The sequence below is a fragment of the Bombina bombina genome, chromosome 3 (assembly GCF_027579735.1).
Source record: "Bombina bombina isolate aBomBom1 chromosome 3, aBomBom1.pri, whole genome shotgun sequence".
Classification (NCBI taxonomy): domain Eukaryota; kingdom Metazoa; phylum Chordata; class Amphibia; order Anura; family Bombinatoridae; genus Bombina; species Bombina bombina.
Window position 1 is genome coordinate 1,047,938,340 of NC_069501.1, and position 17,715 is coordinate 1,047,956,054.

A 17,715-nucleotide genomic window follows, 5' to 3' on the forward strand; every position below is an offset into this window, starting at 1 on the left:
TTTTCTTTATATTTTACCAACATTCATCTCTTCTAACCACTTTGATGTTTAAATCAGTTTACCTCTCACTCCAGTCACACGTATGATTTAATTAACAACATAGTAGGAACAAAAACTACTTTAAATAATTGCATTAGGTATTCTGTGTTCGAAGGCGGGAGGGGGTCGGTCTATTAGGATGCTAAATGTAATAGTTCAGAAAATACAAATAGAGCAGGCCTAATTAAATCCATACAGCAGCAAGACATTCTGTTCATTGAACAAAAAGGGGTGGGATAAAGAACTGCATCGGAGTAACTCCTCTTTCTGTAGGGAACACCCTGCAGCTAAATTTAGGAGGGGCTTTTTTTTCTTCATTGAAGTAGTTTAGCTCTTGAAAGTCAGCTTGTATCTTACTGGATTCCCCTTCCTCTGATCTGTCCTCCTCATAAGCAACCAAATAACTTATAACAGACATGCAGTACCTGAGAATGAAGCAACCACTGAATATGGGCTTTTTTCTTTTGTCCCTCCTTATCATCATAAGCTCCAGTTTTGTTAATGGATTTAATTTAGCTGTGGATCAGCCTGCAGAATACACTGGACCAGAAGGCAGCTTGTTTGGTTTCTCGGTGGAATTCTACCTCCCAGATGTAGAGAGGTGAGTATTTACAGGAGCATATGTATGTATGAATGGCAGTTTGGAGGCTGGTTGTGAACACGTTTCATTTTGTAATGTTTAATGGATTGTGATATATTGTTGTGAATCTGTTCACATCCTCTTGTTCCTTTGCTTGCTCTTTTGGCAGATACGTGTGAGAAATGCAAAGAACCTGGCTATTTAGTGGATTCCATCACATTCTATTTTTAAGGCTAACTTTTTCTGTAACACACGCGTACCACTTTAGCCTCTCGAAATGCAGGGCTGCAACACCTTACAATTAATACACTGCAGACCACTGGTAGCCTGGGGCCAAAGTCTACTTTTTATGTCTACGTATTTAAGAACATATGACCATTAGCTGCCATGGATGGCTGGAATATAGTGCAAAGCATGTGATCCTTCTCGTTCTGGAAGTTAAGGTGTTAAAATGAACCGGTTTTTCAGACCGTATGTTTTGTTTTTATTTCTTTTTTTCCCCTTAATTTAAAACTCCTCCCGCTCTTAAATCCGTTACATCCCCTCCCCACTCACTCCTAGTCTCTCTATATTCACGACACCTATTACGTATTTTTACACGTACTTCTTTTCCCCTTTAACTCTCACTATTTTAATAAAGCCATTTTAACATATTCTCGTTGACTTGTTATATATGGCCCTACATCGCAGTATTTGTAATGCTTTTGTCTGTATAGGGCAGACCCTCAGACTCCCTATTAGAGTTTGGCAGTCTGTTATATCTTTTGTGTCTGGAGGGGATCCTTTCTCCCATCTGGTTGATATTACCTGGTGATGAACCAACTTCTGGTTTCCTGTTGCATTAGGTGCAACCACAATTGGGCAGTTTTTATTTTAGTTTTGTTCTTATGCTTTCTGCAGATTACAATTTAGCAACTCCCTATTAGACTGTATTGCAGTAGCTATGCACACGCTTAGACATTATCACGGCTAGAGGGCTCAATTAGCTATGGAATACTATTCCCTCTGGCAGTAAAGAGGTGAATGTCTGCCACCAAACTTTTTTTGTTTTTGGCTTCCCCCCAGTCATTTCCATTATCGCCAGTGTTATCAGCTGTAGCTATCTGCAGAGATTGTTGTGGCTATGTTGGTCTGCATGTGCCCCCCAGTGTAGGAGCAGGACCTCAGAGGATATGAGTACATCTCTCTAACAGCTCAGAGCTCACATGAGGAAAGTGAGTAATAATGTTTAACAGGACAGAGTTTCCTGAAACCGGACACGCAGCAACAGTGAGGTTTGTGTCCAGCCCCACACAGCAGGGAAAGGAATCCCAGAGCCAGTATTTCAGTTTTGCTTTAAAAACAAAAAAACCTTAGTCTGTTTAAACGACAATATAAAAAATAAGAGGCATTCGTATATATTATTTGTATCACAAGAGAGCGAGGTGAAATGAAGATGGATTTTAAAGGGGGGGGGGGGGGGGTAGTAGGGGGCCCACATCTTTATGCTAAGGGTGTTGCACTTCATTTAGATTTAAGGCTAACTTTATTAGTTCTGTTTCCTTAATATTTATTTAATAGAAAATCCAGTGAGGCTTAGCCTTTGAAACTTTACTTTTGTTTCCACCCTTTACGTTGATACATTTAAAAAAATAAAAAAGAAATATTGCCCCTCTGTTTTTCATAATTCTAGCTGGATCCTAAAGTATTTGTTTTTTAATCTCTGTCCAATAAAATGCTTAACACCCACCCATAACTGAAGTTTGCCAATAAGTTTCTATAGCACATTTACTATGCACTAGAAATGTGTCTAAATGTTAAAATTTCTGTCTGTGCAGGGACACAGGTTAGAGGCACAAATCAGATGAGGTGATTTATTTAAGAAATAAAATAAAATTGTGGTTTGCCTAAACTACCTGTCAGGGCATTGTTCAAACGTTTTTGTCTTGAATATGTGAATTGACTTATAGGGTGGTGTGTTTACTTATAGTTACTGTCCTTGAAAATTGCCATTATACAAGGACATTAAAGTGACATGAAACCTTAGTTTTATTTTTTCTTTCATGACTAGATAGAACACATCATTTTAAACAACTCTGCAATTTACTTCTGTTATCTAATTTGTTTAATTCCCTTGATATCATTTGTTAGAAAGCATATCTAGGTAGACTCAGGAGCTACTGATTGGTAGCTGCACATATATTCCTCATCTCACTGGCTCATCTGAACTGCTCAGCTAGCTCACATGAGTGCATTGCTGCTTCTTTAACAAAATATACCAAGCGAATGAAGAATGTTAGATAATAGAGGTTAATTTAGAAAGTTGTTTAACCCTTTAAGGACACAGCTTTCAGTTTGCTCAATTGTTTTATGACGGACAAATTCCGTCATATGTCCTTAAGAGGTTAAAATTGTATTCTCTATCTGAATCCCTAAACAACATTTTTGTGTTTGATGTCCCTTTAATTATCCAGTGCTTTATCCTATTCAATTAAAATGCCAACTTTCTGACTTAAATTCATCCTTTATATGGTTTCAAGATTTTGAATGAGAATGTTCAAAACGTTCTATGCTGTCCGTCCTAACTGCGCTGAAGCTAACGGCGCTTTGTGAATGAGATCACGGTTTGGAGGGCGTGTCTAGGGTCACTGGGACGCCCCCCGACTCAATCCCATCATTGAAATCTCGCGAACGTGTAGGCGAGACAAATTAACCAGTCATGAAAGGGTTAAAGGGACGGTCTACAATAGAATTTTTATTGTTTTAAAAGATACAGTAGATAATCCATTTATTACCCGGTTCTGCACAACCAACACAGTTATATTAATATACTTTTTACCTCTGTGATTACCTTGTATCTAAGCATCTTCTGATAGCCCCCTGATCACATGACTGTGACTATTTTATTATCTATTGACTTGCATTTAGTATTGTGTGGGGCGTGAACACACTGTTATCTATATGGCCCACATGAACTATCAGTCTCCTGTTGTGAAACGCAAATACAAAAGCATGTGATTAAAGGGACAGTCAACACCAGAAGTTTTGTTGTTTAAAAAGAAAAATAATCCCTTTATTACCCATTCCCCAGTTTTGCATAACCAATACTGTTATATTAAAGGGACAGTTCACCCATTTAAATTGTTCCCAGTAATCTATTTTACCTGCTGGAGTGTATTAAATTGTTTACAAGTAGCTCGTTTACCCCTATTTTGGCCTTTCAAATAGCTGATTTAGCTTGTGGTTTCCCAAACTATACTAAAAGTTTTGATACTGGAGTATCAGCTATTGAATAGCCTAAGTAAACACAGCCAGCAAAATAATTGATGCTCACAGTGTGGTGCAGGATAGTTAAGTAATAAAATGATAATTTTCCATTGTTCTCTCTATGTATTGAGCTTTAGTTTTCCAGACAAATATAAGATAAGGAAGCAAGTGTGTGGACATAAAAGTGATAGCATAATGAGATCTGATATTACCTGAAGCTCAACCCATTGTTATAGGCTGTGGTTTAAAATCACAAAACCAGCTACTTCATATACAGAAATAAGCATGAAAATGCAATTTCTCATACATTTTATACTCTGCAGCTGGTTTAACAAGTCATTGAAATTACATTAATATAAAAACAATATTACAGTGTACTGTCCCTTTAATATACTTTTTACCTCTGTGATTACCTTGTATCTAAGCCTCTGCAGACTGCCCCCTTATTTCAGTTATTTTGACAGACTTTGCATTTTAGCCAATCAGTGCTCACTCCAGGGTAACTTCACATGCATGAGCTCAATGTTATCTATATGAAACACATGAACTAATGCCCTCTAGTGGTCAAAATGCATTAATCTTAGAGTCAGTCTTCAAGGTCTAAAAAATTAGCATATGAACCTCCTAGGTCTAGCTTTCAACTAAAAATACCAAGAGAACAAAGTAAATTTGGTGATAAAAGTAAATTGGAAAGTTGTTTAAAATTACATTCCCTATTTAAATCATGACTTTTTTTTTTTTGACTTGACTGTCCCTTTAAGAGGCTGTCTATAGAGCCTTTGAAACGGGAAGACATTTAGAGGTTTAAATGTTATAAAGTATATTAATCTAACAATGCTGGTTGTGCAAAGCTGGGGAATGGGTAGTAAAGGCCTTATCTATCTTTTTAATCGATAACAATTTTTTGTGTAGACTGTCCCTTTTTTAAAAACCATGATAAGCTCATGAGCAACAATAAATGGGCCTCTAGTTATGAAAATCTGGCGGACCTGATCCGCCAGTGCGGATCAGGTCCGTCAGACTTTGCTGAATACGGCGAGCAATACGCTCGTCGTATTCATCATTGCACCAGCAGCTCACAAGAGCTGCTGGTGCAACGTCGCCCCCTGCAGACTCGCGGCCAATAGGCCGCCAGCAGGGGGTGTCAATCAACCCGATCGTACTCGATCGGGTTGTATTGTTGCGATGTCTGTCCGCCTGCTCGGAGCAGCGGTCTTTGTGACCGCTGCTTCATAACTGCTGTTTCTGGCGAGTCTGATGACTCGCCAGAAACACGGGGCATCAAGCTCCATACGGAGCTTGATACATATGCCCCATGGTCTAAAAGAAAATGTACGCTTGATCAACCATTGCTTTTATGCTAGTTAACTTAAAAAAAAAATCTACCCTCAAAATATATTCTGTTTTACAGATTTTTTTTTTTTTTTTTTTTTTTAATGAAGGTGTGAAGAAATGCTGTAAAGTAGGGATAGACCGATATATCGGAGCGGCCGATATTTGGATTTTCTGAAATATGGGGATCAGTCAGAAACTTACCGATATGGAGCAAATCAAAATAAATTTAGCTGTGTACTTCAGGGAACTGTGCAGTTTTAAGTGACACAAATCATCTATAGCACATATAAACTGGACATAGCATATAATAATAAATAGCAGTGATAACCAAGTCCAAGCCCAGGTGTTCCTGGGAGCTCAGTTACAAACTACCATACCCCCAATGGCAAACCTGTAGATGGACTTGCATAAACAAACATATATGATTTGTGAAATGAAAAATGTGATCTTTAAAGGGACACTGAACCCAAATCTTTTCTTTCATGATTCAGATAGAGCATGCAATTTAAAGGGACAGTCTACCATAGAATTGTTATTGTTTTAAAAGATAGATAATCCCTTTATTACCCATTCCCCAGTTTTGCATAACCAACACAGTTATATTAATATACTTTTTACCTCTGTGATTACCTTGTATCTAGGAACCTTCTTCCAGCCCCCTGATCACATGACTGTGACTGTTTATTATCTATTGTCTTAAATTTAGCATTGTGTTGGGCTAAATCTTAAAGGGACAGTTCACCCAAAAACTTTCTCCCCTTTAAATTATTCCCAATGATCCTTTTTACCTGCTAGAGTGTATTAAATTGGTTGCAAGTAGCTCCTTTACTCATATTTCAGCATTTGAAATAGCTGATTTAGCTTGTGGTTTCCCAACCTATACTGAAAGTTTTGATACTGGCGTATACGCTATTGACAAGCCTAAGTAAACACAGCCAGCAGAAGAGATTACACCCTCAGTGGGGGGCATGATAGTTAAGTAATAAAATGATAATTTTCCATTGTTCTCTCTATGTATTGAGCTTTGGTGTTCCAGACAAATATAAGATAAGGAAGCAAGTCTGTGTACATAAAAGTGATAACATAATGAGATCTGATATTACCTGAAGCTCAACCCATTGTAATAGGCTGTGGTTTCAAAGCACAAAACCAGCTACTTCAAATACACAAATAAACCCGAAAATGCAATTTCTCAAATATTTTATACTCTGCAGTTGGTATAACAAGTCATTTAAAATACATTTATGGAAAAACAATTTTTTTTTTTTTTTTTTTTGAAAAAATGTTTATTGGATGAAAAAAAAAGCGTTACATAACAATGTAGTACAAATCACATTAGTTCAAGAGCGAGAACAAACATAAGGAAATAAAGTTTTATGTGGAGCGCGTTAGATTTCGCCCCTGATATTTGTTTGTCATCCATATTTTACAACGCATATTATCTTGCTTTCAATAATTCTTATTTAAAACAGTAACGAAAAACAATAGAACTATGGTTGGTCGCGAAGTGGATCCGGAGCCCCGGTCTTATCCGTTCATGTATATCCTATCCTAGTTCAGCCTTGTCTGATCCCACAGGACCAGATGAATATGTGTTATCTTAGTGTGTGTGCATACGTGATTCCCAATAGAACTGTATGTTATGGTATGTGTCCATGTCTTTTCGGATAAAGTATCCGTATTCCTCAAGCTGAATTGTGTGTCCCATGAGTGATTCCCATGCCTGATGTGTGGGGACTATTGGCGATTTCCAATTGGCTACAATTAGGGACCTTGCTGTATTTAATGCTAGCTGGATTAATTTCCTCCGTATTTTACATTTACATTTTGGGAGCAAATTTAATAAAGCCGTGGGGAGTTGGATTTTATAATCGTTCTGTTGGTTGCCTATGGATTTAACATATTCTCCCACCTGCTGCCAGAAGGGTTGTATGCGGTTACATGCCCACCATATATGGGTCATGGTGCCTCTATTACCGCAGCCTCTCCAGCACATGTCTGAAGCTGCTGGGTATATTGTTTTGAGCCTAGCCGGGGTCAGGTACCATCTAGTCAGGATCTTAAAATTTAATTCTAGGAATTTGGTGGAGGTTGATTATGTTTTTGTGTTGTGAAATATGTGTTGCCACTCTATTTCAGATAATTCCCTGTCTTATTCCCTGTGCCAACGATTAACATATAATGGGGTGTCTGTTTTATCTGTGGTAATTAGGGCCTTTTTCGTCCATGCTAGTGTATGTCTTAATGACCGGTCCTGTAGGCATAATTGCTCGAAAGGTGTGGGTTGTCTCGTCATTTGGTCTTTGTCTGCCAATGTGGTTAGGAAGTGGTCAAGCTGGTGGTACTTCAACCATTTTGTGAAGGCTCCCCCTAATATATTTCCTAAGTCCGTTTTCGGTCTGAGTTTGTTACCCTGTAAAAAAGTATGTATAGGAGCCGTGTACCCTATCTCCCAGTCCAGCTGCTTATTCAGTTTCTGTTCTAACCCTCCGTGTAATTCTGCGTTGGGCGATACTGGGGACATAGGGGATCTTAGTGATGAGATTTTCTGGTCTTTGGATAGTAGGCTATCCCATATTTCGAAAACATGCTGGAAAAGCGGATAAGATCCGATCCAGGGTGGTCTACTTTTCTTTTCTACCCAGCACAGCACTCCTGGGGATGGGGACTTCAGAATTTGTGAGTCTAGTGCCACCCAGGCCTTACTCTCTACACTACGGTGCCAATCCAAGATCCTTTGTAGGCATTTTGCTTTATAGTATATCTCTATATTAGGGAGTCCTAGGCCTCCAGTCTGAGTGGATCGATACATTGTGTTTTTAAGGATTCTGGGTTTAACCTTTCCCCATGTAAACTCATTTATTAGTTTTTGGAGCTTATTACGATAAGAACTAGTCAGGGAGATTGGCACAGCTTGGAGAATGTATAAAATTCTGGGTAGCACTGTCATCTTCACTGCCTGGATACGCCCCCGCCAGGAGATTGTTTTCTCGCTCCACCTACTTAGCTCTTTTTTCAGATCTTTGTATAACTTCTGGTAATTTTGTTCAAATAGTGCCGTGGGTTTGGGTGATAAATAAATACCTAAATATTTAATGGCTTTTTTTTGAGGGCTGAACGGGCAACTCTGTAGTAATTCAGAGTATTTAGCTTTTGGGAGGGATATATTCAGGATCTCAGACTTTTGATCATTTAATAAGAAGTTTGAAAATGATCCAAACTCTCTGAATTCTTTTAGTACTTCAGGTATGGAGTCGACTGGGTTGGTTAGGGTGAGTAGTACGTCGTCTGCGTAGAGCGACAGTTTGTAGTCATCTTGCCCTATTTTGATACCTGATATCTTTCTATTCTGCCTAATTCTCTGGGCCAATATCTCCATACTCAGGACAAACAAAAGAGGGGATAGAGGGCAGCCTTGACGGCTACCATTGTGTATATGGAAAGCCTCTGATAGGATGTTATTGACTTTTACTTTGGCCGATGGGTTGCGGTATAAGCTAAAAATTCTGTTAATAGTGATTTCTCCAAATCCTGCCTTGTCTAGAATAGCTTGTAAAAATTTCCAATTTAAGCGATCAAACGCTTTTTCAGCGTCAGCGGAGACAACCACCATCCCGACTCTATGTACCTTAGCATAGTCTATTAATTGTAGTGTCCGGATGGTGTTGTCCCTCGCTTCTCTTCCAGGGACAAAACCTGCCTGGTCGAGATGTATAATTTGGGGTAGTATCTTATTGATACGTTCTGCTATAATCTTTGCGAACAGCTTTAGGTCGGTGTTGAGCAGGGAAATAGGTCTATAGCTGCTGGGTAGATTGGCTGGTTTGGGTATTACAGAGACATAGGCCTCTAAACACTCTGTTGGAAAATGCCCTGTTTCATCTATGTGTTGAAATGCTTGTAGCAAGTGAGGTGCTATGGTAGATTTGTATATTTTATAATAGTCATTGGAATAGCCATCTGGGCCGGGGCTTTTGTTATTAGGTAAAGTATCTATGGCGTCTAGCACCTCTTTCAATGTCAATGGAGCGTCTAAAATATCTGCCTCTTGCGATGTTATTTTCGGGGTGTCTATCGAATCTAAGTAGTTTCTGAGGTCATCTGGGTTGTCTGTGGCCTTTTGGTTTGTGATGTTGTATAATTTGGAATAATAATGACCAAATGTGTTTGCTATATTTTTTGGGTCTATCTCAGACTGTCCCTTATCGTTATCTATATTAAAAATATGGGCCTGGAAGGCTTTTTGAGAAAGGGCTTTTGCCAACCAAGTGCCTGCTTTGTTATTGTTATGGAAATACATTTTTTTTTTAAGTAGAATGCTTTCTTTATTGCGTTTTTTTGTAGGAGCATTCGAAAGGCCTCCCTAGCCTTACTAACAGATTTTGTAATTTCCTCGCTCTGGGGATTGAGTTTGTGTTGCTGTTCTAAGGTGTGTAAGTTAGAGAGTAATTTATCATATTCCGTGTTATATTGTGTTCTTAGTAGTGCTTTTTGTTTAATAAGCTCACCTCTGATTGTAGCTTTCTGCGCTAACCAGTTATTCATACCGTTTGTTGCTGTTGGTGAATTGTGCAGGAAGAAATCTTTAATATTAGTCTCTATTTGAGTTTTAACAACTGGGTTATGTAGTATAGTGGGATCTAAGCGCCATGTGGTTTGGCGATGGGGGATCGATGACCACACTATGTCCAAGGTAATCGAGGCATGATCCGACCATGAGATCGGGAGGATCTCTGTTTCGGTGGCTTTGGCAATGTTATTGTGATCTACCAGCCAGTAATCTATTCTCGAGTAAGAACGCCCAGGATGTGAATAGAAGGTATAACTTCTTGTTCTAGAGTGGTGCAATCTCCACACATCTATCAGCATCAGTGTGTCCAGTGTTTGAGTGATATGGATCCTTTGTTTTTGAGTCAGATGGCTTTTGCCTGTAGAGCTGTCAATATGTGGGTGTAGAGTCATGTTGAGGTCTCCTCCTACCAATACCATCCCTTTCTGTATCTCTCTTAATTTATTTAGTGCTTTGTTAAAAAACCTTAGCTGTTGTGTGTTGGGAGCATATATATTCATTAGTGTTATGGGATTATTGTAAAGGTTTCCCACCAGTATTAGGAATCTGCCCTCTTCATCTGAATGTTGTTCTAGGATTTGAAGTGGGAGTTCCCTGCTTATTAATATGCCCACTCCATTCTTCTTATTAGTGTTTGAGCTGAAGTGTTGCTGGGTATAAATTTTGGAATATAATTTGGGCATTCTTTGTTTGGCGAAATGGGTTTCCTGTAAATACACTATTGTTCCCTGTTGTTTTCTAAACCAAGTTAAAGCTATAGATCTCTTGTTTGGGGAGTTTAGACCTTTGCAATTCTGCGAGATAAGTTTTATATTGTGAGCCATTGCGTGTGTTGACTAGCCCCCTCCCGTGTAGTGCAGTGTAGTGTGGTACCTGTGTCGAATTCATCTGTTACTAGACGAAGGATTTCTCTAGATGACTGTGGAGCGTCCAGGTATTTCTCCCGATACACCCCCGACCAACCATATAATACAACCTGTAATAACTTTTGAAATAAACAAAACAATATTATTAACCAAAAATTAACCAAGAAAACATTTTCCATTCTCCCAATATCTATGGGGGATGGGTTCAAGTAATTTAGGGGAATTTACAGACCTAATTCGGTCCAGACACAGTTGGGGTTACTTAGCTTAACCTTTACTATTAATTGTAATTACAGTGTACTGTCCCTTTAAATAACCCCCTGTGCCTGAACACAGTGTTATCTATATGGCCCACGTGTACTTTCTGTCTCTTTGTGTAGAAAAGAGATTTAAAAAGCCTGTGATAAGAGGCAGCCCTCAAAGGCTTAGAAATTTGAATATGAGCCTACCTATGTTTAGTTTAAACTAAGATTACCAAGAGAAAAAAGCAAATTTGATGATAAAAGTAAATTGGAAAGTTGATTAAAATTAAAAGTCCTATCTGAATAATGAAAGTTTAATTTATACTAGACTGTACCTTTAAGCAACTTTCTAATTTACTTCTATTATCAATTTTTATTCGTTCTCTTTCTATCTTTATTTGAAAAAGAAGGCATCTAAGCTAAGGAGCCAGCACTTTTTGGGTTCAGATCATGGACAGCACTTGTTTATTGGTGCTGTCCAATATGCAAGGACAACCCAGGTTGTTCACAAAAAATGGGCCGGCATCTAAACTTACATTCTTGCTTATCAAATAAAGCTACATAGTTTCCCTGTAGTAGACAGAGCTAAATTACTCTGATTTGCTCATTGGAGTCAGCAATATATAAAATCAATCTGCTTGCTAATTGCTGTCACAAATAGAACATTATTTGTTGCATTCTGATACATTTGACACATTTTGCAAAACATTTCACTAAAGCTGCTATATTTGACAATTTTTTTATTTAAATATTTTATTTTCCCCTTTCATGGGCATATAAAAACATTTAAAAAACATGATAGTTCAGGCAATCAATTAAATGCCCACAACAAACCTTGAGTAGAAAGCTATGCAGTATAGGAGACTAGTATCAATATTCTCTAGCTGTGGAAAACAATGCTCCGACCATTAGGTGGCGCTGTTGCACATGTATAAAACTGCCCATCAGTGACATAATAAAGAAACTTATAGTCCACTCCTCAGTACCAGGCAAGGTATTTGCAATCTAGTAAATATGAGCATGGTAAAAATTAAAGCAAATAAATAAATCTAGCACTGATATTAAAGCATGTCCTTTCTTTTAGTGAAGTGGCAGGGATATATATATATATATATATATATATATATATATATATATATATATATATATATATATATATATATATATATATATATATATGAGATATATTACACACACACGCCGTTTAACAGGAGAACCTTTGAAAAAGCAGTCTTAGCGATACATGTTAGGAGAGCGAGAGTCCAGTGATTCTCCTTTTTAATTAGCAAATGAGCATGCACTTTCAGCAATCCTTACTTTAACATGATAGCTCCTAGCTTTAATATGTTGGTGGCATAGCCACATTAGATATAACTGGTCTGCTACCAATCTTAATCAGTGTTACTTCTAGCAATGTATTAATTGCGACAATATTGACCTCTAATTCTGTTGGTGGCTTAAGCACACTATACTTAACGGGGTAACAACTAGCCTAATAAGGGGATAGTATCTGCTCCATTGGGGAATGTGTTTATCTTAAATGTTGGTGGAATAGCCGCAATATATCAGCATATCGCTGACATTACGATCTTTTATTCGTAACCAAGTGTACACACACAAAAATTTAGTCATCCTTGTTCGGATATTACTTGCATATAGACGTAGAAATTTTGTGTAATATCGGAAGGTGGCCTATTTAACCAGCACATGTATTGCCTATCTCAACTGGTAACTTAAGCACTAGCGGGCAGTGACTAATGACACTAGCGTAACCACTTAAATACTGTAGCTTTTCACTGCTTCCATACCATCATCCTAAGCTGTTACACCAGTATATTCCATAGTGCAGGGCTCGACAAACCCAGGAGCCAGGTAGCCACTGGCTCCTAGAATTTTACCCCTGGCTCCTAAAAAATTAGGTTACTTTCCATAGATCTATATACAAATACCACTGTCTGTCTTTCTCCTAAAAGTATGTCTTGCTCCTAAATTTTAAACAGATTTGTCGACCACTGCGCATAGTGAGTTCCTCTTTGCCTAAGAGGGCAGTACTGTTAATGACTATACCATAGCATTGGCGTTTTGCTATTTCTTAATATATACAGTTTCTCTGCCCTGGAATAGAGAGCTACTGGTTGTACTTACTGGCGCATTTATATTAGAACGCACCTCCGCTTTACAATTACCTAACAGCCGGAGTTCACAGTAGATATTTTTACCCCTCTTAATATCAGTTTTTACCTAATGTTGGTGATATATCTACATCTAATTTAAATGGCACTACATTACCCTACCAAGAACTAAACGTATGTAATTTATTGTACTTCTATCTGATCCCTAAGAATTACTAGTAAAATACTGTGATGCTCAGGCAGCATACGTGTATATATACACCCCGCTATACCTCCACAGTAGGCAGTCTGATACCCATCCTAGAAACCGTGTAAAAAAAGAAATGCATGGTAAACAAATATGGTTATACGTGCTCTAATATTACTTGTCTCGATACGTATACATTATTCTGTTCTAACTGGAGGGTGGTTTTTCTTTAATATTTTATTGGGAGCCACTGGCTCCTAGAATTTTAACCCTGCCTCCTAACTTTTTTTGGTTATTCTCCATATATCTATATACAAATCCCACTTTCTGGCTCCTAAAAATATGTCTGGCTTCTAAATATTCTTACTGGCTCCTAATTTTTAAACAGATTTGTCAAGCACTGAACTATCGACTTACCTGCTAACTAGAGCAGTAGCGGGCAGTGTCTGACACTAGCGTAACCACTTTAATACCTTTTCCTGGAAATTACCACCCTCACTCTTATTTCATACGCTGTTAGTTTTGTACATACTGTTGTAGGTAGCTCCCCGGTGCTGTAGAGGGTAGTAATATAAATGACCAATACTATTGTATTGACTTATTATCGCTACTCAATATATATTATTATATTACCCTCTCAGCAATTATTTCTACCACTGATAACAGAGGACTACAGTGTGTACTCTTCAACATATCATACTTATATATTAGAACACACCTCTAAATTACATTGTACTTCTCAGCCATGTATTAATAGCTGATATCCACGCTCACTAATCCCTGCCTTTGATAGCTCAATTGCAGACCAGTGTTATTCTACTATTCCATCTGTGCCGCCTATCATTTTTATCACCCCAAAAAATTATAGGTGAACTACAAATACGTGTACTAATCATTATTGTATACTACTAATCCATAAATTCTATTGACACCTTGATCACCTAAATTGCGTCAGTGCATGTATCATTTTTTGTTTTTATATATAGGATCTTAATTATTTTAATATATTTAATAAAAGTTAAATTTTAAACCGGACCTTTTTGTTGTTGTTGTTTTTAGGCAAGCATACTATTGTCCTTTCTGTGTATTATAGTAGTTGAGTGCTAACATGTACAAGCTTTTTGTAATGTGACTCCTACATTGCTAACCCTTTGTTCATATTAATTGTGTACAGCACCTCTCCCCCTAATGGTCTATGGTTTGAATTACTAATAATACCCAACGATTATTAAAAAAGGGGACTACTTTAGTTTTTTTTTTTTTTTTAAAGTAATTATCAATATCAGTCTATCCCTACTGTAAAGCCAGTATGCTTTGCTTTCAAAAATATAAATGTTAAAGGGACACTGAACTCAAAAAACAAAGTTAGAAACATGGATAAAACGTTTAAAAATAAGACTTATTAATGTCACTTTGTAATAACTTACTGTTTGCCTGCAATTGATTTACAAAGTAATCCTGATTTCCAAACCCACTCCGGGGGTACCTGATCACCTAGCCCTATCCTGCATGAATTGCGCCTGTGCAAGCTTCTGACACGTCGGAGAATATGTCGCCTTGTGCTTCTCTGTATTGAAATTGCAGAGCGGGTGACGGGGCTGCTTCTAATAAGGTGAGTGCTGTTCTCATATAGAATCTCCCTAGCATTAATGAGCAGCTTATCATTGTGTGGGCATAAGAAATAAATAACTTTTTATAGTTCGGATCAGATTGCGCAAGATGCCGGCAAAAGTTTTAATTAGATTCATAAAAGCTGAATATTATAGGTTGAATATACAGACGATTGTACAGCGCATATTTGTGGGCTGTCTTAGCCTACGTCATTAGAAGATTTTAAAGCTAAATTTTATATGTATATATTAGGATTGTTTGTAACTGCAAGTAGGTGCATATTATTTCTTTTAACATTCTAACCCGATTTTATATAATCGTTATATATGCCAAGACTAAAACTATAGTAATCCTTTAATAGTGTTATATTAATTAACAAAATGTAAAGTGAGTTATCGGAGGACATTTTTTAATCAAATAATCAATATTTGGTGTCTACCCTTTTGCCTTCAAAACAGCCCAGGAACTTACTGCTAGTATCTAGCTTACTACATCAGGTGAGCAAACGAGAATATATATATCTATATCTCTATATCTCTATATCTATATATATATATATATATAATCTATATATCTATATCTCCACTAACCGGCAGCTCCCAGGAGTGTTCTGTTGCTCATGAGCTAACCTAGGTATACTTTTCAACAAAGGATACCAAGGAATATCAAGTAAATTAGATACTAGAAGTAAAGTTGTTTAAAATGATATGATTTAGATAAATCATGAAAGAAAAAAAATTGGGTTTCATATCTTTTATGCTCTGACATTTTTAAAGATATAGTCTAGTCAAAATAAAACTTTCATTATTCAGATAGGACATGCAATTTTAAACAACTTTCCAATTTACTTTTATCATCAGATTTTTCTTTTTTGTTTTTTTTGTTTTCTTGGTATTCTTAGTTGAAAGGTAGGCTCATACTAATTTCTTAGACCTTGAATGCCGCCTATTATTTGAATGCATTTGACAGTTTGTCACCGATAGAGGGCGTTAGTTCATGTGTGCCATATAGATAACATTGTGCCTGTGGAGTTACTTATGAGAGGGCACTGATTGGCTAAAATACAAGTCTGTCAAAAGAACTGAAATAAGGGGGCAGTCTGCAGAGGCTTAGATACACGATAATCACAGAGGTAAAATATATTAATTTAACTGTTGGTTATGCAAAACTGGGGAATGGGTAATAAAGGGATTATCCATCATTTTTAAACAATAACAATTATGGAGTAGACTGTTCCTTTAAGTTAGAGATCGGTGCATAGATCGTAGCGGTTTCTTACCTCTGGCTCCTGCTTAAAGTGATGGTAAACTTTTCACTTTTTATAATCGGATACTAAATGTAAGTGATATTTAGATGGACTCTAAGTGATCACTTCTAATGAAGATGCGCTATAACTTATAGATTTATTTAGCATTGCTATTCTTATTCCGTATACTCCTGCCGCCCTCTTCAAAAGTAATATTTTTGTGAGCTAACTGTTCTCCAATCTACGCTCTAGCTAAAAAAAAAGAGCATATGAATAACGCACTGATTGGAGAACAGTTAGCTCACAAAAATATCACCTTTGAAGTGGGCGGCAGGAGCATACGGTATTAGAATAGCAATTCTAAATTAAGTTAGTCGATCTAAAATATCATTAACATTTAGGATCTGATTATAAATAGTGTAAAGTTTACCATCAGTTTTGGCTAGATTTGTCATATTAACTGACGGGATAGGGCATATATATTCTTGTCCGTGCCCACTTGGCATAGCCTCTGGCAAACAGCAGTCTGCTGCCCGCATTTATCATTGCATGTGTGCGCTTGTGATCTCTCTATCTCTCTATCCTGTGATAAAATCTCTTGCACTTATTTTGGGATTAGACATCTATAACCATTGTTCTCAATTCATGCTCTTATCTTCATTTAAATATTCTGATTAATTTAAAGTGAAAGTCAATCCTAGCGTCTGTGAACCGCTAGGATTGACCATTGTAACAAATAAAGGGGACTTTTCATTCATGAAGTAGAAAATTATAAAGGAGATTTCTGCATGTAGTATTTTCTACTTCATGAATGAAAAGTCCCCTTTATTTGTTTCAATGGTCAATCCTAGGGTTTCACAAACGCTAGGTTTGACTTTCACTTGAAGCATTTCAGAGTCTTATCTGTGCACTACCATTTATTTATTTATCTTTTTAAAGTCTAGAACAGAACATGTTTAATAATTTACTATATTATTTTTGTCAAGCATATGGGAATTTTGGCTGTCAGCAAAGCTGTACCCATGTTGATTTAACAATGCAATTAGTTACACTTTTTTTTTTATTTTCGTAAATGCTTATCATGTTTAGCTCAGGCCAGGTTACAAGCTAGGCTGGGATTATGCCGTGGGAACTGTTCGATAAGTCAGTTGGTAGAAACCCTGAAGCAAACAAGCTGTCATTATTGTATCAGAATTTTCTCCCATTTTATTCTTTATAGGCTTTTTACAGGCACCATATATGTTTGCTTAGTGAATAACTACACTACAGGCAAACTCTCTAGGGCTAAAACTGTGAATAGGCGCTATTCAGATAAACTATACCGGTAACATCATCAACTTGTGCTATGATGAGAACAAATGCAGTGTATAATGCAGCTATTCTCTTGGTTCAACATCTTATAATCTAACTTGTATCATTTATAAGTGAATTCCCCCTCTTCACTAATCATTTTAATAATTTGCAGCACTATACAGGGGTATTATAAATACAAGAAAGGGAATGCAGGATTGGGCAGCTGAATTACAATAATCTAAGTGATATTATTTGTTTGTTCAATTTCATGCATTCCAAACATTAGCGAACCTCAGCTTCAAGCTGTTATAATTGATTACCCCAGTCGTAACTGCTAACAGGGAAATAATATACTGATTTATTTTGTC

General features: G+C 37.1%; 1 protein-coding gene across 1 annotated transcript in view; it reads left to right on the forward strand.

The window, feature by feature from the left end:
• The first annotated feature begins 376 nt into the window (after positions 1–376).
• The window catches only part of ITGA5 (integrin subunit alpha 5), a 170,628-nt gene continuing 153,289 nt past the window's right edge, over positions 377–17,715 (forward strand). Inside the window, exon 1 of the mRNA XM_053708269.1 lies at positions 377–640. Within this exon, the coding sequence (XP_053564244.1) occupies positions 456–640 (185 nt within the window). The 5' untranslated portion in view covers positions 377–455. The remainder of the gene's footprint in view (positions 641–17,715) is intronic.